Source organism: Talpa occidentalis, unplaced genomic scaffold (assembly GCF_014898055.3).
Source record: "Talpa occidentalis isolate TD23 unplaced genomic scaffold, MPIMG_talOcc4v2.1 talOcc4.14, whole genome shotgun sequence".
NCBI lineage: Eukaryota > Metazoa > Chordata > Mammalia > Eulipotyphla > Talpidae > Talpa > Talpa occidentalis.
The window spans coordinates 76,311,095-76,330,286 of NW_023601433.1; the positions used below are offsets into that span (position 1 = coordinate 76,311,095).

Below are 19,192 nucleotides of genomic sequence, written 5' to 3' on the forward strand. Positions count from 1 at the left end.
GGGAGGCCCTAAAGGAATAATTCTTTAAAAAATTAAAAAGCGAGTCATGCTGATCACAAGGATAAGCAAAAGTTAGTCTAGTAGAGAAAAGGCAAAGAACATTCCAGGCAGAGGGAATAGCATAAAAAGACCCAAAGTCTGGGAAATAAGTGCCACTATGGCTATTTTATGGGTACAGAGATTAAGACTCAGAAATGACTTGGTCATGGCCTCCCTAGTGGCGCAAGGGGTTAAGACACAGCCTGTGAAGCTGTCCACAGCCACTGCAGCATGAGTTTGATCCCTAGAGGCCAGGGAGCTACCCACATGGCACAGCAGACCTCTCCTGACTCTCCGGCTGCTCCCCTCAGCAGTGTATTTCTGTCATTCCTCCTGTTCTGTTCCCCACTGTCTCTGGTGAATCCTCTCACCCCCCACACCTCTGGCCTGTACCCCAGTTCTTGCATGCATAAATAAATAAATCTTTAAAAAAAAAAAATGAAATGACTTGGTCACAGTTCCATAGCCAAATAAATGCCCCCGTTCAGAATTAGCACTTTGCAATTTTAAATTCAGTGCTTCATCCTCTTTATCACAGACACCAGAATGAGGATGCCTGTGGCATCAGAGAACGAAGAGAGACTTTACTTTTACTTGTTCTCTCCACGCTATGTTACAAGACAACTCAAATTCCTGTGTAACAGGAGAATCAACAAAGAAAATACTCAAATCAACAAATCAAATATTTACTGAGTGCCTGTGATGTCTAAGACACTGGGTGGGGCTAGGTTTTATAAATTTCAACAGATGCTAGAGCCAGGAGAGACTTGAGATAATGTAACTCTCCTCATTTTACATATGAAGTTCCAGGGAGGAAAATGGCTTGTTCAGTGTCACTCGTTAGTGATATAGCCAGGACTAATGTGGGACTTCTCCTTTGCTGTTCTTTCCAGTATTTAGGAAATTCTTTTCAGTATTTGGGCTGCTTCAGACATGTAGGGTCTTGCACATGGTAAGCCCTTAATAAGTATTTGTGGAAATGAATGTTATTTGTGCCTACTTGAAATCAACTTTATTGCGAATAATTAAGGAAGGAAGGACAAATCAACACAAGGTTTTCTAAGGCCTATATGTGATAACAGTATGGAATTTCAGAAGTGGGGAAGAACTATTCATACATTCATTCCATAAATATAAGTTGAGTAGTATGTGCCAAGCACTTGTGGGCCCTGGGGGATACAGCAGAGAACAAAATAGACCAAATCTTTTTCCTCATAGAGTGTGTATTTTGGTGGGGAGAGAGAGTAAGTAAATAAATGAATATCATCCAGTAGGGATAAATGCTCTGAAGAGAAAGTAGGATAAGGACATAGGAACAGTGGGAGGTGGGAGGTTAGGGGAGCCTTTTTTTTTTTTTTTTTTTTTTTAATAGAAGATCTTGGTATATGTCAGAGGTGGGGGGTTTGTGTGTGAGAGAGGATTCACTGGAGACAGAGTGGGCAGCAGAACAGGCGGATTTACTAAAAGCACTGCTAAGGGGAGCAGCGGGTGAGACAGAAGAGGTCTGCTGACCCATATGTGGGAATCGAACTCAGGCCATAGCAGTAACCCCTAGGTCACCAGGGATGCCCCAGGGGAGCCTTTTTGAGTAATGACATCTGAGTAGCAAAATGAAGAAGGGAATGAGCCAAGTGGCTATCTGGGAGAAAAATATCCCAACAAAGGGGATAAAAGAGAATGAGCAAAGGCCCAGGTGCTTGGCATGTTTAAGGAACTGCAGGGTGTCCAGGGTGGCCACTCTTGAATAGATGTGATCAGGGAATGCTTCTTGAAAGAGGTAAGATTTGAAGAGTCTTAGGTAGGTTCCAAAAAAGGCCGGGGGTAGGGTGGAGATGAGTGGGGAGAATGATGTCCTGGAAGGAAAGAAGTTGGGAATTGGATGCAAAGGTGGACATGTTTCAAGGTCCTCACAAGGATAGTGAAATTAGTAGTGTGGTGGAGGCAGGGACTGGGCAGTGGCAGAAGGGTAGCCAAGGAGGGCGGGCAAGGAGGTCATAGGAAATGGAAGGTAAGACTGAGAGGGTGTGTAAAGCCAGACTGGGAGGTTTAATGTCAGGCTTATGGAATTTTCCAGTCTGCAGTAGAGGCATAAAGAGTAATGATGTGGGCATTTTGTTTCTAGACTATCAGTTTGGCACTGATGGTCAGGTTGGATTGCACAAGGGTAAGGAGGGCACCAATGTGGAGGTGGACCCTGAACTGAGGTTTTAGTTATGAATTAGAGAAGAAGGCACCAACCAGTAGGAAATGCCTTGTGCCTTGTGCAGGACAGGGGAACTTGGATGACCTTGGGCATGGGATGGAGGGAGCAAGTTAAGGTCCAAAAGGACTACAAGGTTTCAAAGCTGAATAAAATCCCACCATGTTCAAGGGTCTGTATTCCTTGTGTGGTTTTTCTGCATTTTCTGGAGGTTGGCTGGTGCATCTCTTTGGCATTTCAGTGACCTGGAGCCATTATAGTCTCTTACAAGTCTGTTTTTCTCATCCTTGACCTTCGTTAATAGAGTAATAGCAAGAATTAGACTTTCTTACCTATTGGTTTACATCCAGCAGTAACTAGAACATGAAACCATTGGTTGATTATTAAAGTCTACCTTGGTGTCTACTTTGGGATTCTATTTTGTCAGTTCCTTCTGCCTACAATTTTTTTTCCCATGGGGGAAAAAAAAGTCTTAAATGTAGTCAAAGACACAGACTGTGGAGCTTGGCAGACCTATAATATGATCCCAGTTCCTCCCTGGTGGCGCAGTGGGTTGAGCACTGCGCTGTGAAGGTGTCTGCAGCCTCTGCAGTGCCGGTTCGATCCCTGCCAATAGCAGAGATGCCCACATGTTGAAGCAGACCTCTCCTGTCTGGCCCGCTGCTCCCTTCAGCAGTGTATTTCGTCGGTCTGCCTGTTCTGTTCCCCGCTCTGTCTCTGGTGAATCCTTTCACCCTCCTGCACATCTGGCCTATACCCCAGTTCTTGTATAAATACATAAATCTTTTAAAAAAAAATAATAATATGATCCCAGCTCTAACATTTGTTAGCGGAGCATTTCAGTTTCCTCTTTAGTAGAACAAAGCAACAATAGTCCTTCTATACTAGTCCTTCAATCACGGGATCTTTATATTCCATAAGTTCATGTTTGCATAGCGCTTTGGACACTGCCTGGCATATAATAAGGGTTCAAAGTAGGTGTTTTTTCTTTCTATCATTAGCAATGGGTCAGGACTGCCATCCGGGACTTATGAATTAATTAAGCAGTTCTCTGATAGAGGTTCTTTGTAGGACTTCCCGGAGATTAGAAAATGCCTATTCATTCACAGTTAAGGAAAGGTGTGGTTGGAAGGGAGAACCTGAGTGCACTACAGCCCTGGGAGCCATCCATCTCATTTGTTTCTCTACCAAGTATCTTATTACTGTACTAGCTTGTTCTACTCCCAGCACCTGTTCTACTCCCAGCACCTATCCCTTTCTGACGTGTTATTTCTGTACATATCATGTCCCTTGTGAGTACTCTCCTTCATAAGGGACACAGCAGTTGTTGGCCTAATCTGTGTCTTACAATGGGCACATAGAAAACATTTGCTGACTTTGTTTTGAAAACATTTCCTTCAGATTTTATAGTTTTGTGTATTCAGCTCAGCCTTCCCTCTCCCCCACAAACTCCAAAAAAAGAAGGAAAGCTACTTATAATTCAATTGCCAGCTAAGTGCCAGGCACCGTGGGAGGTATTTTCACATATATTACGTTATTTCTCTTAATCCTTTTGGTAATCCTGTAAGCAAATGGTATTGTCCTTGTTTTAAAGATTAAGAGACAAGCTCAGAGAGGTTAAATAATTTACCTAAAGACACAGAGCCAGTTTTCACACCCAGGTTTAACTCTGTTTCTTCTGCTTGATTCTCCCAAATTTTTCCTAATGAACTACAGGGCAGAAGAGGATAGCAAAAATGAAACCTTCTGAGATGCCTGTGTCTATCACCTTAACCTGAAAAATGAGAGACCCCTGTTTTGGTGTACCAGGCTCTCAGAGCTAGAAAGAATTAGTTCAACCCTCCCTTTATGAAGGAGTACCTAAGGTCTAGAGAAGCCCAGAAGCTCCTTTAAAAATGATCTAAAAATGATCTAATTTTTTTCCTTAGACACTCCCTTTGGTAATATTTAGTAAACTAGTGAAGAGGAAAACCCTTTGGGATACAGGGGAGCGTATCTAGAGGAATGTTAATCATTACAGTTAGTGTTGTTAGTAGTCACTTCATTAAAATATGGTATTTTCTCACTTGGCTATTCCATACCAGCTGCTGCCCTGCCCTGCTGCTTCCCTGCCTTGCTGCTGCCTTCTTTATCCTGGAACAAGTGAGATTATACACGTGACCTGCCAGTTCCCAGGGGGTACAGCAGTTGCCATACTTGTTTTGTGCCACACTGTACTGGGCGAGTTTGTTCCTGGTTCTCTTTGTCTGGTGGAATATGAGAAGTATCAAAGATTGTTCTCAAATGAAAGGATAGGTTCTGTGCAAGTTGGTTCAGGCTAGGCTTTATCTTCTCATGCACTTGGGGATTTCTCACCACTTTGAAGTCTGAAAAGGACTAGTTTGCAGAAAACCAGCTCTTAGACTAAGATTAAAATGAATGTTAGTATCCTGTGGGAAATGCACTGGCTCTGAGCTGAGGTATCAAGCTGCCCTTCCACTGAATAACTGTGGCAGAAGCAAATCTCAACTTGTATGAGATTATATATGGTAATGAAAATACATTTGGTTCAGTAGTCTCTAAACTTGGGTTTGAGCCCCTCCCAGAGTAGCTTTTACCCACTTTCTGATGGCTGGGCAACTCAGTTCTCCTTCTCTAAGCCATATTTCTTTCAGAAAATACAATGGTTGGATTAGAGTAGATGATTCTTTTCAAGATTTTTTTTATTTTTTGTTTATTTTTGCTTACAAGAGCTGGGGTGTAGACCAGAGTTGGGGTGGGGGGGGCGGTGAAAGGATTCACCAGAGACAGAGTGGGGAGCAGAACAGGCAGATGGACCGAAAGCACTGCTGAGGGGAGAACCAGGCAAAACAGGAGAGGTCTGCCAAGCCATGTGGTTATCTCCCTGACTGGGGAATTGAACTCGTGCTGCAGAGGCTGTGGACAGCTTCACAGCGCTGTGCTCAACCTGCTGCACCACCAGAGAGGCCAGTTTTCTAATTATTAAACCCCTTATTGTTTGAGGTTGCTGAAGGCATTTCCTTAATCTGGCTCTCATTCTGGATTCTGACGATCAGTAACTACTGTTGATAAGTCCGCAAATATAAGAGGTAAACACTGTAGAGGGAGAGGGTGGACAGCCTGGCACAATGAGGTATTTTCCTACAGGAAGAACTTCCCAGGAAAACTGGACTCTGGATTGGTCTCCCATTGGGACTCACAAAAGTCTCCAAGATACATTATTATGTTTCTCACATTCCCTGAAATAAAGGTTGTAAGAGCCTTAGGATCATTGATTTTTACCACTGTAAAGGAGCAGAAGAAGCCAAGTGTCTTCTTTTGAAGAGTGTCTGGGTGTGGGAGACTGAAGACTCTGAAGAACTATCCTTGTTTGATTACTGTATAAGTACAACACAGTTAGATAGACTGAGGCCTGTGCATCTACATGTGACTTTACTGTAGGAAGTCACCCTGGGAGCCAGAACACTTATTCCAGGTGAATTAACCCTGCTGACCGTTGGAGCTTATCTTTGGAAGTTAGCTTTGAACATGGCTGTGGCTTCCAGTTATTCTTTTGGGTTTGCCACACAAAGGAGTGTCTGTTTTACACCAGGATTTATGCTAGGGTCTGGAGATTTGAAGATGATTAAAATGCAGTCTTTGACCTTTAGAACTGTGGGAGAGGGCGGGACTGAAGGAGATTACAACATAAACTGTAATTATAGAATAAATAGTATAAAACAGATATGCACAAATTGAAACAAACACCACCTACTTTCGGAGACTACCAAGGAAGGATACACATTTAAGGGGAGAAAGGTGGATAAAGTATCCTTAACATAGAGAATAGCTTGAGTTGTGAGTGTTAGGATACAGGACTAGGATGTGTATGACAGGTATAAGAAATAGATCAAGGGCCTCCCCAGGTGGCGCAGGCAGTTGAGCATAGCGCCGTGAAGCTGTCCGTAGCCTCTGCAGAACCAGTTTGGCGCAGCAGACCTCTCCTGTCGCACCTGCTGCTCCCCTCAGCAGTGTATTTCATCGATCTGCCTGTTCTGTTCCCTGCTCTGTCTCTGGTGGGTCCTCTCTCCCTTGCACACATCTGGCCTGTAGCCTAGTTCTTGTATAAATGAATAAATAAATCTTTAAAAAAAAAAAAGAAGAAATTGATGCAAGATGTGACTAGAATATCCCTTTATAGGGAATGAGTTATAACGTTCTCTGAGGCTACCTTGTTGAAGGCCCTTAATTATTTCAATAATATTTATTGAGGGACTGTAGTAGGCCAGAGACTGGTGTTGGTTCTTCAAGTCCTTTGGAGTCAACAGTAGCTAACTCATGATGTTTAAGGAGCTTGTATTCCATCCTCAGGACCTTTGCATGTATCTCCAGTCCTTTATTATTCTTCCCTATTCCTTTTTGTCTGCTCAGTTTATATTTATCCTTAAAAGCTCAGCCTGACAGTTACTTCCTTAAAGAATACCTGTTTGCCCCACCTCACCCCCATTTTCCTAGTTGTAAACTTGATTATTTCCCTCATACCACTTACCCCAATTAGAATTAAAATAATTATGATCTTACTGGTTAATATCTTCTCTAGCTTAACCTTTTATTTGCTGCTTTTTCCCCCAGCACAGTGTTAGATGCATAGTCAGCATGCAATAAATATTTGTGGAAAGAATGACTGAACCATGTCCATTGAATTTAGCAAGGAGCGGTCACTATTGACCATTGTGAAACAGTTTCAGAGAAATGGTGCGGGTGAAAGTCAGAATACAATTACTTAGCAAGTAGGAAGTGAGGAAATGAGGGCAGTGATGTTTGAATAACTTCTTTTTTTTTTTAATAGAAGCATGTTTTATTTATTTATTTGTTTGTTTGTTTGTTTGTTTGTTTGTTTATACATGCACTGGGCACGGTCGGAAGCACGGGACGGTGAGAGGATTCACCAGAGCCAGAGAGGGGAGCAGAACAGGCAGAAGGACCGAAGTACACTGCTGAGGGGAGCAGCGGGCAGCAGGAGAGGTCTGCGCGCTATGTGGGACCCTCCTCCGGTGGCCGGGGAGCAGCCGGGGATCGAACCTGCGCTGCCAAGGCTGCGGGCAGTTTCGCAGCCCAGCGCTCAACCGCTGCGCCACTGGGGAGGCCCTGAATAACTTCTTAATATACCTATAAAGTGGAGAAACCAAGGGAGTAGCTATAGGAGAAAATGACCAGATTTTTTTAAATGGGAAAGGTTTGGTGGCGGCAATACCTGAAAGTGCACATCTTCTGAGAGGTAGGATAGGATGAAATCCAGAATAGGAGTGCCATGCTAAGCAGTTTTCTATAGATACTGGAGTTTCTGGGTGAGCAAGCTAAGGTTGTGCAATAGACGGGGAAAAGAAGCCAAAGACCGGCAGTAGGGCTATAATGAGGGGCAGGCAAGGGTTGGAGAGGTGTTTGGGAGGTAGAATTAGCTGAATATGAGAGAAGGGCATCTGAGTCTTGATTTTGTGCCTCTAGTGCCTAGCACAGAGCAGGTGCTAAATGAGTGTTGACTGAATGGCTTTGAGTTTCTCAAGACTGGAGAAAGCAGGGCAGGCTCTGAAGGGTTTGGCAATAACAAGTTATTTTGAATATCTTCATAAAAAGTCCTGGTTCTTTTTGAATTTGGAAACAGCCAGAAATCATGCAGAGCCAAGATGTTGAATTGCTGAGTGAATGGATGGTCAGATTAGAGACTATTCCTTTGAGTTAAAAAGTGAAAACAAGAAACAAGGTACAGCTTCAAATAAGGAGATCTGTTGGGAGTGGACACAGCATCTTAGAAACTGATTCTGAAAGCCCTTCCATGAGGAGTTATAAAATTGTTTCAAACTGGTACCTTAGAACTTAAAAGATTCTTTTAGATGACTGTTGATTAAAAATCCTCACTGTAGGTGGGCCTCCCTGGTGGTGCGGTGGTTGAGCGCCACACTGTGAAGCTATTCGCAGCCTCTGCAGCGCCGGTTCGATCCCGGCCAGCCAGCGAGAATCCCACATGGCGAAGCAGACCTCGCCTGTCCTGCCTGCTGCTCCCCTCAGCAGTGTATTTCTTCAGTCTGCCTGTTCCATTCCCCGTTCTGTCTCCAGTGAATCTCTCGCCCTCCCACGCATCTGGCCTGTACCCCGGTTCTTGTATAAAAATAAATAAATCTTAAAAAAAAAAATCCTCACTGTAGGGCTCCCCTGGTAGCGCAAGGGGTTAAGTGTCAACATTATGAAGCTGTCAGCAGCCACTGCAGCACCAGTTCGATCCCTGGCCAGGGAGCTGACCCACATGGCGCAGCAGACCTCTCCTGTCTTGCCCGCCGCTCCCCTCTGCAGTGTATTTCAGTCAGTTCACCTGTTCTGCTCCCCACTCTATCTCTGGTGAGTCCTTTCAACGCTCCCCCCCTTTCTGGCCTGCACCCCAGCTCTTGTATGCGTAAATAAATAAAATAAATCTTTTTAAAAAAATCCTCACTAATCCATTCATTCTCACTGTCCATAACCCACTATAAGTGAATTTCCCAGACTTTAAGCCTTGGAGTTTATGAGAATGATGATGTGTTCTCTGCCCACTACCACCTGAAAAACAGAAAGTTACCTCTCAGAGTCTGAAAAGTTGATCTAAAGTCCTATCACTAAGTTGATCTATGTCCTGTCACTGTGATACTATGTCCTGTCACTGGTTAAAAAGAACCAGCTTGTTTAACTCTCCTCTCAGGTATGAGGACAGCTGTCTGTGCCCTGGCTGCCCCAGAGTGCTGCTGAGCAACCTTGAAGTGCCTGGATCCTTGCATTGTCTGTCTATTCATGGACCCTGTGCCTATAAAAGAGGGCTCGGTGACTGTCACTGTGCCTTTGGCAGTCTGGAATCACCCAGAGAGAACAAAGCCACATGCATGGAGCACACAGGGAGCTTTTTTTTGTTTGTTTGTTTGTTTTTTAAAAGATTTATTTATTTATGCATACAAGAACTGGGGTACAGGCCAGAGGTGTGGGAATGAGAGGACTCACCAGAGACAGAGTAGGGAACTGAACAAGCGGATTGACTGAAACACACTGCTGAGGGGAGCAGCGGGCGAGTCAGGAGAGGTCTGCTGTGCCATGTGGGTCACCTGGGAATCGAACTGGTGCTGCAGTGGCTGCGGATTGCTTCATAGAGCTGTGTCTTAACCCCTTGCACCACCAGGGAGGCCCCACAGGGAGTTTTGTAACAACCTTGTCTTGCTTTCTAGGGCTGGGTCAGGTACCACAAACTGATCTCAGCTGCCCCCTTTTTCCCAAGAAGTTGGCATTTGAGCCATACTAGGAATACTGTGTTTTGTTCTTTTTGGAACCTATACAGCTCTTCTCCATCCTTTTTTAGCCCTTGGTAAATCTTCTCCATCTTTCCGAGCTCAGGTCAGGTGTCAATTTCCCCTACAAAGACTTTCCTGGCTCTCCTGAGTGGAATGAGCTGGAATTAACATGGTGGGGTGGAAAGACTGTGAGCTTTAGAATGAGCCAAACAAGTTCAGATGCTAGATCTGTCATTTGGCCTGCTTTCAATTCTCCCATCCATTAAATGAGTATAATAATGCCTGTGTCATAGGATTGTTTTGAGAATTAAATGAGATTAGGTCATGAAAGCACCTACCATAGTTCTTGGTATGTAAGAAGTATTCATTTAGTGTTCTTTCCCTTCTATACTAATAACTTCTTTCTCTGAACTAAAATGGTACTTTGTCTCTACTCTGAAATAAGATCCAAGTGAAAAGTTATACTCAGAAAAGTGTTTCTTTTCTAGTGGATTTGCTCTTTGAGGAATAGGGATGATGTTATCCAACAGTCTCCAACATAGAGCTTTATATCAAAAAGATACTCATTGAATAAATGAGCTCCTGGACTAGGTGATGGAAAATCCGCACAACCAGGGCTCTTGAGGAATAGGAAAAGGCAATGTTTAACCTAGAGAAGAGATGTTTCTGGTGCTGACTAGAAACAGTCAGAGGAAAAGATGACTCTGAAAGAGACCTTGTTCATTTCTTGTGCTCAGTGCCATTAGCGAAGGCTGAAAGTGCTAGGAAACGGCATGTTTTGTTTCAGTAAGAAAAGGGAATAATCAGAACCAGGGTTGTTTTTTTTTTTTAAGATTTATTTATTTATGCACACTGGAACTGGAGTGTAGGCCAGAGGTGCCGGGGGCGGGGAGGGGGTGGTGAGAGGATTCACCAGAGACAGGGGAGCAGAAAAGGCGGATCTACTGAAGTACACTGCTGAGGGGAGCAGCGGGCGAGACAGGAGAGGTTTGCTGCACCATGTGGGTCAGCAACCTGGCCAGGGATCAAACTAGTGCTGCAGTGGCTGTGATTGCTTCATAGTGCTGAGACTTAACCCCTTGAGCCACTAGGGAGGCCCTAGAACCAGTTTTAAAGAACAGAATGAGACTACTTTTCAGGCCATGAATTCCCTGTCCCTGGGGAGATGAAGAGGCTGCTTAAGTGCTGACCAGCGATCTAGAGGGAAAATGATACATCCAGCAGAGTGTTGGCACACCCTTGCAAAACTTCAATCTGTTAACTCAGTCTTACTCTACACAGTAGGTAGTCCCATCCTTTTGCCCCCTGTTACTTTGGAACTCTGAACCCCTCGGTTTTGTGCGCAGGTGGAGAAGTCTGGAGGTGTCCGGGCTGTGGGGACCACATCGCTGTGTGTGAGAGGTGGTATGGGACTTCCAACAAAGCCTGGCATAGGTCTTGCTTCCGGTAAGTAGGTCTATCCTCCTGTCTTTGCCAGTCTACTGTTTTTCACATTCTGGAAAATACAGAAACAAGCTTCTGACTTGAGAATTTCCATTTCAGTAGAAGTAAGGCAGTCCAGAGATGTGTGGAAGAGCAGATGAGCAAATCCGAGGTGTATGTCCTCCATTCTCAGACCTTCCATGCCAGATGAAAGTGGAAGAGCTCCAGATGGGCCCTGTGCAGTTAGAGGTTGGGGTGTGGCTGGCAGGAGCCGTTTGCAGGATGTCTCAACACCCTCAATTTATGGGTGAGGAACCTGAGTCCCAGAAAGACTACTTTCCCATAAGTGCACTCTTGATTATAGGTGCTATAAAGGTTTTTTGTTTTGTTTTGTTTTTTAAAAAAAAAATTATAGATATAAGAACTGGGGTGTAGGCCAGAAGTGTGGGGGAGGTGAGAGGAATCACTAGAGACAGATTGGGATGTAGAACAGGAAGGTCTACTGAAACACACTGCTGAGGGGAGCAGCAGGTGAGACAGAAGAGGTCTGCTGCCCCATGTGGGTTAGCTCCTTGGCTGGGATCGAACTAATGCTGCAATGGCTGTGGATTGCTTCATATTGCTGAGACTTAACCCCTGGCGCCACCAGGGAGGGATTGTTTTTATTATATTTGGCAGAACCACCTCTTCACAGGATGCCTCCCTAGTTACCTGTTTTTTTTGTTACTTTTATTATAACTTTTTGGAGACAGCTCAGTTTGTTGAAAATAACAAACTTTAAAGTCAGATTCATTCCTGCTGTCTGAGACTCAGTTTCCTCATCAGGAAAATAATGAATGTTAATAATCTGTCTCTTAAACTGTTTAAGATGGTAGATACCACTGAATTTATTCCTTTGCCCTGTGAAATTGGAATCCTCAAGAATGGGAGCTTGTCTTGGTTTTTCTAGAACATAAAAACAGTGCCTGGTCATTTCTTATCAGAGACTTGAGTGGGCATGAGTGGCCTCCATGGTCTGAAGTGGTGGGTGCTCACATCCTGAGAATGAGACAGACTAGATCAGCACTCTGTGCTGTAGATTCCAGCTCCCACACACAGCTCTTGTTGTAAATCATCCCCCATGCTGATATCAAGTAACTTAATTGACCTTTAAGCACTTGCCACCACCAGAGGAACTATGTGGGGGATTGGCCTGGAGAGCTCCGGCTTCTAGAAGAGTTGGAGAAGAACCAGCAATTTTCTGATCTTTCAGCTCGGATTCACTGTTCTCCAGTCTTTTCTGTGAATCTGATTACCTTGGTTCCTTCACATCTTTATCCTCAGGGAAATCAATTCTGCCTTTTCTATGCCTTTTAGTAAGATAAGATAGGTGCTTATGTCAAGGACCTTAGAGAAAGAGCCAGATGCCTGGCTCTTTCATTTTTTTTTTAAGATTTATTTGTATATGCATACAAGAGCTGGGGTGCAGGCCAGAGGTGCAGGAGGGTGAGAGGATTCATCAGAGACAGAGTGGGAAATAGAACAGGCAGATCTACTGATAATGCACTGCTGAGGGGAGCAGCGGTCTGCTGTCCCATGTGGGTCAGCTACTTGGCCAGGGCTCGAACTCATGTTTTAGTGGCTGCAGATTGCTTCATATTGCTGAGACTTAACCCCTGGTGCCTCCAGACCCTTTCATTTAAGGCTGAAACTAATGAGCAACATCAACACCTAATAATTCAATAGGCCAGGGCTTGCCTTGGCATCTAACTCATAGGGTCGTATTTGTTTCTGCTGTTTTTCCTATTCATATGAATATTTTCTACTCAAAATGAGCAGGGCAGAGTAAAACAAGCTAATCTTTGAATTTCTGGATTCTCCGAGAACTGAAGAACCTTAGAACTACATGATATAACCCTATACATGATATAACCCTTTCACTAATACAGATGGAGAGGCATGAGACCAAAAAGACAAGAAGAGTAACACATACAGGCCATGTGTGTGTGTGTGTGTGTGTGTGTGTGTGTGTGTGTGTGTGTGTGTTAGAGAAACAGTGAAGCACAAATACACACTTTCATAGGAGTAAGGCTAATTAGTTGCAAAGAGTGCAGGCTATGGAATGAAACTGGTTTCAAATCCTGACTTTGCGATTTATTGACTGGCCTTAGGTGACTTCCCACAAAGTTTTTGGGGAGAATTAAATGTGTTAACCTATATAAAGTAGCATAGCACCTGACATAAGGAAAATCCTTAATCAGTAGCACTCACTTTATAATGTGTATGTCTGTATACACCTATATGCATGCAATTGTTTCTCTTATTATGTGCTCATTGTTCATATGATATGGAGCCTCAGGAATTAAGGTTAACTTTGTTTTTTGTTTTTTTTTTTTTTAAGATTTATTTTTATTTATTTATACAAGCACTGGGTACAGTCAGAAGTGCGGGAGGGTGAAAGAATTCACCAGAGCCAGAGCAGGGAGCAGAACAGGCAGAAGGACCGAAGCACACTGCTGAGGGGAGCAGCGGGCGGCAGGAGAGGTCTGCGCGCCATGTGGGACCCTCCTCTGGTGGCCGGGGAGCAGCCGGGGATCGAACCGGCGCTGCAGAGGCCGCGGGCAGCCTCGCAACCCAGCGCTCAACCGCTGTGCCACCTGCCACCGGGGAGGCCCATTAAGGTTAACTTTGAACTGTCCTGCCACAATTAAAACAACGATTGTATCTCTGGGGGAATTAGAACATCTAGGTTTGACCTCCTAGTTGCAGCTTCCCCTTGAGGACATTCTCTCTCTATCCAGCTTTATTGAAAGGGCACATCTCCTGACCCCTGAGCTTGCCCATTCAAATTCGATGACATGGAACCCTCAGATGGAGCCTGGTATTTTGCCTTGGGGAGACTGGCTGCTCTTGAGCCAATTTGACTTTTGTCCAAATTGGAGGATGATCAACAGACTGGGAAGGTCTGTATTTGATCCCAGAAGTCATGAGGAACATGAGGCATTAGCCTAAATGGTCTTTTTTGTTTTGTTTTGTTTTGTTTTTTAAGATTTATTTATTGATGCATTACAAGAGCAGGGTGTAGGCCAGAGGTGCGGAGTGGGGCGGGGGAAGGTGAAAGGATTCACCAGAGAGAGTGGGGAGCAGAATAGGCGGATCTACTGAAATACACTGCTGAGGGGAGCAGGGGCGAGACAAGAGAGGTCTGCCACACCATGTGGATCAGCTCCGTGACTGGGGATGGAACTCGTGCTGCAATGGCCACCGACAGCTTCACAGTGCCGAGACTCAACTCCTTGTGCCACCAGGGAAGCCCCTGAATGGTCTTTTAAGGTCTCTTCCACCCTAGTTTTTCTGCAGTTCTCTGATAGAATCAGAATGTCTGGTTGTAGGCCTGCTGAAAGCAGGACCCTCCTTCCATATTATCCAAAGAAATTCATTCTTCATGGCTCCTTTCCAGCCTCATTCTTACCCAGCTGGGCTGCAGTTGGGATAAATAAAGGAAATGACTTTTCTTCTCCCCTTCCCCCACACCTTTGTTTTCCTAGTCACCGGGTGGGGTAGGATGTTGAATGGAGAAATTGCTGGAGTTTGGCCCAAACTCCTCCCATTACCTTCTCCTTACAATACCCCATCCCCCTCTCTGCAGCCACATCCGTAATCCTGCCGCTGATAGCCTTCTGCCAGATTCTCAGGTGCCTAGTACAATAGGAAGCCACGTAAGACTGGAACCTGGATCTGTATAGTAGAGGTCAGTTGACAGATCTCCTGGAAATTGCCTGGTCTGTAATTGTGCTGGTGTAGCTGGACTCCTGGCTAGGATCTGTCTGATCTCTGGACACTTGACTGACCAGCCCTCCTGCTTCTCTTCTCAAATTCAAAACAGGTTTTGACAAGTACCTGCCTTCCCTTTCCTTGAGAAAGGGTCCCATGTTGGTTCTAAACACGGCATCATTCTCTCTGCAACTCTCTTGAACTAGCTCCCTCTAACTAGGAGAGGTCATGAAATTGGTGATAGTACTGTTGTAGAGCAACCCCGATACAAAACGGGGTGCCTGACTGTGGGTCCTCACCCGCGCTTAAAAGGACTTATCAATGCTCTACTGCAGGCACACGTGAAAGGTTAATAAAAGGTTTATTTACAAGGGAAGGGGAAATGAGGAAATGTACAGCTCTGGGAGAAAAGTGGGAGACAAAGTTTTAAATGAGTCCTACCCAATCCGCCGATCAGGAATCCCAAAATGGCGCTCTCAGAGTTGGCCGCCAGCCAGGAGCGGTGAAGCCAGGAGGCGAGCGATTGCGAGCCAGAGAGGGCCCAAGGCCCACGTGTTTGGTTTTTTATATCCAACCTGGCTGCCCAACTCCACCCTCAGGTCCCAGCCACCCTCCCTTTGGTGGTGACGGGATTTGTCTTTCCCAATGTCTTGATGGCTTTAGTCTGGAGTGGGGGGTGGAGTCCACAAAGCCTGTATGGGATTAACTCAGGACATCATTTCCCTCTAACAGTACAAGTTATTTATACCTGAGGTTCAAGTGCGGAGCTATGAATGGTGACCTGGCCTCTTAGCATGTTGACAAACCAGAGATCCATGCAAGTTTTCTGAAATTGTTTCTTCACCCTCATCAGAGGTGATTGGTCAAGGACGTGGGATCATGGGAGAAGGGAAAAGCTGCCTTTATTATCCTTTATGGCTCCTAGTTGGGACTCTGTTGCTTGACCTGATTCTTAACAGCATTATCAGAGGGGAAACCCACCATTCTTAAAACTCCTGGGAACTGTCCAGGGCCTCCTTTCTCAGGATTATGAACACAGATTATGTGAACTTTGTCTTCTGAGAAGTGATTTCTGATGCCTATGTGCTGGGAAAGGGATAATACAGATAGAAAACTGTTGTTGATTCATCAGGCAGCAAGCTGTTTCCGCTAAATTTGTGACTCCAGGAAAGAACCATGAAGAAATACACATGTAGCAACCAGAAACTGGTGTAATAGGCTGACTGATGACAGAGTATTTTCTGAGATGCTGCAAACCATGCTTGTTTTCTCATCCTCACCTACAGTTAAACCAACGTGGTGGAATCGTAATTACAGAAATAGGTACTATTTATTGAATGCTTGCTCTGCACCAGACATTATCTTAATGTCTTATTTCATGTGCTTTATCCTGTTTAATCCTTACAATAACCCAATAAATGTTGGGGAGGGGTTTTGTTTGTTTGTTTTTACTTATTTTGCAAATAGGGAAATGGAAATTACTTTCTCAAAGTCAGAGAATTACTAAGTAGCATAGCTAGGCTTTGAATCCAAGCATTCTAATTCCTTGCTTATAAGAGTCATTGCATTTCTGTATATGGTCATATCTTTAGCCTCACTGAGACTTAGTTTCCTTTTCTATGATAAAGGTAAAAACACTCAAACTGCCACACACTGGTGGTGTCAGATAACATTGAAGTGTATTGGTTCAGAAGCTTGGAGAACTGTTAGGAGCCAGAGTGCTGTTAAATTTCTCCTGTGTGGGAGTCAGTAGAGCAACCCTGCCATCTACCGTTGTACTGATGATGTTGCTGCTGCATTTGTTTGCCCAAGTCTTTGATTCTGATTTGCTTATTTGTTTAGTTTATCTCCAGGGAAGCAGGTCATTGAGGCTAGCTGTTGGACAGGTGACTAGGGCTTGCCTGACAGAGCAGAGGAGGGATGGACACCTTGATCTTCCTCTGTCCCAATAAGGTACTTCAGCATGAACATAGAGTGGGACTCCTAGTATTTAACAGTAGCCTGTGATCTTTAGCATGCCTTAATCCTGCTCTGTCCTGTGGGAAGTGAGAACTAAGACTTTATAGAAATGCCACAACTGCTCTCTAGGGTAGAGATGGAGAGAAGGGGGTGGGTGCCGTCAGGGATGGACTGCTAATGTTTATTAAGCTTTGTTTCACTTGGAGTATCTATCTGATTAAAAAAAAAAAGTATCTGATTCATCCTTCACAGTAATGCTGCAATTCCATTTATGCTAAAACAGGAAGACCTAGAGAGGTGGAGTGACCTGCCCAGAGTCACACAGACCTTGACATTTGAAATAAGGTCTCCTTTGACTCCAAGGGTGTCCTTTTTCCTCTGGGACTACCAGGAAATACAGTAGCCTTGGCGACAGTAGACCTTGAGTCTTAGCTGAGCCAGACTAACTATGTAACTGTGGCCAAGTTCTTTAGCCACTGTGAGCCTCAGTTTCTCACCAATAACATGTGATAAAATAATACACCCCCTTGGCCCTCCCTGGTGACCTAGGGGTTAAGTCTCAGTGCTACCACTGCTACAGCCTGAGCTTGATCCCTGGCCAGAGAGCTGATCCACATGGTGCAGCAGACCTCTCCTGTCTCTCCTGCTGCTCCCCTCAGCACTGTTGTGCACCCTGCTCTGTCTATGGTGAATCCTCTCACCCTCTGCCTCTCTGGCCTATATACCCAGTTCTTCTACACAAAAATAAATAAATAATTAATAAATAAAGGTGAGCAAATGAAAACTATTTAAAAAGAAAAAAGTAATACACCTCATTGAGTAGTTGTGAGAATCAAGGACTTAATGGATCTGAAAACATTAGAACTGTATAAGGTAAAGGGTTAACAGCAGCACATGGCAACATCATGCTTCTTACATTAGTCATTCATGTAATTTTGAGCATCATGTGCTGTATTAAACCCAATTAAGCATTGTTGGGGATACAGAATCAACATAGTGGCCTGATAGTCTAATTGGCTGTGCCAAACAAGTAAAAACATGGGGCATTCCTAACAGTGGACTCTAGTTTGCTTCCATTCTGTCTTTGCCCTGAAACAGTGTCCCCTTATAAATGTTCCATTGGAGGACATTGGTCTGTCATCTGGCCACTCTTCATTCTTCATCTTACCTGACCTCCTAAACTGCATTAGAGGTAGTAGAGAAAAGCGAATCAGAGTTTGTAGTCAGGCTGCTAGTGTTTCCATCCCAACTTCTTTTACAAGCCATCTGAGCATATGTCAGCTGCTTAACTTTTTTTTTAAGCTTTATTTATTTATTTATTTGTTTGTTTATTTATTTATTTATGCAAGCACTGGGTACAGTCAGAAGCGCAGGAGGGTGAGAGAATTCACCAGAGCCAGAGCAGGGAGCAGAGCAGGCAGAAGGACCGAAGTACACTGCTGAGGGGAGCAGCGGGCGGCAGGAGAGGTCTGCGCGCCATGTGGGACCCTCCTCTGGTGGCCGGGGAGCAGCCGGGGATCGAACCGGTGCTGCAGAGGCTGCAGGCAGCTTCGCAACCCAGCGCTCAACCGCTGCACCACCGGGGAGGCCCTGCTGCTTAACTTTTCTTTGCCATGGTTTCATCATCTGTAAGAGAAGAAATGGTTCCTGTCTCAAAAATTTGGGGTACAGGGCCTCCCCGGTGACGCAGCGGTGGAGCGCTGGGTTGTGAAGCTGCCCGCGGCCTCCGCGGTGCCAGTTCGATCCCCGGCTGCTCCCTGGCCACCGGAGGAGGGTCCCACATGGCACGCAGACCTTTCCTGCCACCCGCTGCTCCACTCAGCAGTGTACTTCGGTCCTTCTGCCTGCTCTGCTCCCTGCTCTGGCTCTGGTGAATTCTCTCACCCTCCCGTGCTCTGACTGTACCCAGTGCATGTATAAACAAAAACAAACAAATAAATAAATAAAAACATGCCTCTAAAAATTTGGGGTACAGATTAAATTTGATCATGCATTCAAAGTCCTTAATACGTTGCCTGGCCATAGTTAGGACTTAATGGATGTTGTGTTTATTATTAGTGTCATTATTATTCTTGAAACATTCTCCTCCTTTGGCTTCCTTAACATTTCACATTCTCCTGGTTCCCCCCCATTTCTTTGGTTATTCCAGTTTGCTTCTCCTCCTCTGTTTAGCACAAAAATATTGCCATTCCTCTAGGTGCACTCTGTTTTCTCCCTAGGAATCTTAGTTGTAATTCCCACCCTGATGACCTTGAAATTAGTATCTAGTCCAACCCCCTGAGCTCTATGTCCATCTCGCCTGCTGTCAACATCACATGTCCATTTGACAGTCTTCGTCTTCCCTTCCAAACTGGTCTTCCATCATACCTTGCCTCATTGAATAGCACCACCATCGACACACTGCCCAAACCAGGGAGTACTCCTTGATCTCTCTTGTTTCTCAGCCTCCATACCCAAGCCTGCCAGTTTCATATCCAGATTACATTTGGAATATGTCTCCTTCTTTCCATTTCTCCCACTGTCACCCTATTTT

The 19,192-nt window shown here is 44.7% G+C and overlaps 1 protein-coding gene across 6 annotated transcripts in view; it reads left to right on the forward strand.

Moving 5' to 3' along the window:
* Positions 1-19,192, forward strand: part of LIMK2 (LIM domain kinase 2) — a 67,901-nt gene that overhangs the window by 3,250 nt on the left and 45,459 nt on the right. For 2 of the 6 annotated variants that reach the window (XM_037510924.2, XM_054695256.1), the window contains exons 1-2: positions 7,108-7,243; positions 10,872-10,971. The exons of 1 other annotated variant lie outside the window; for it this stretch is intronic. In XM_037510924.2, coding sequence (XP_037366821.2) covers positions 7,123-7,243; positions 10,872-10,971 — 221 coding nt within the window. In that variant the 5' untranslated portion in view covers positions 7,108-7,122. Of the gene's footprint in view, positions 1-7,107; positions 7,244-10,871; positions 10,972-11,067; positions 11,255-19,192 lie in introns of those variants that run through there. 3 more of the 6 variants (XM_037510920.2, XM_037510921.2, XM_054695257.1) reach the window with 3 other exon arrangements.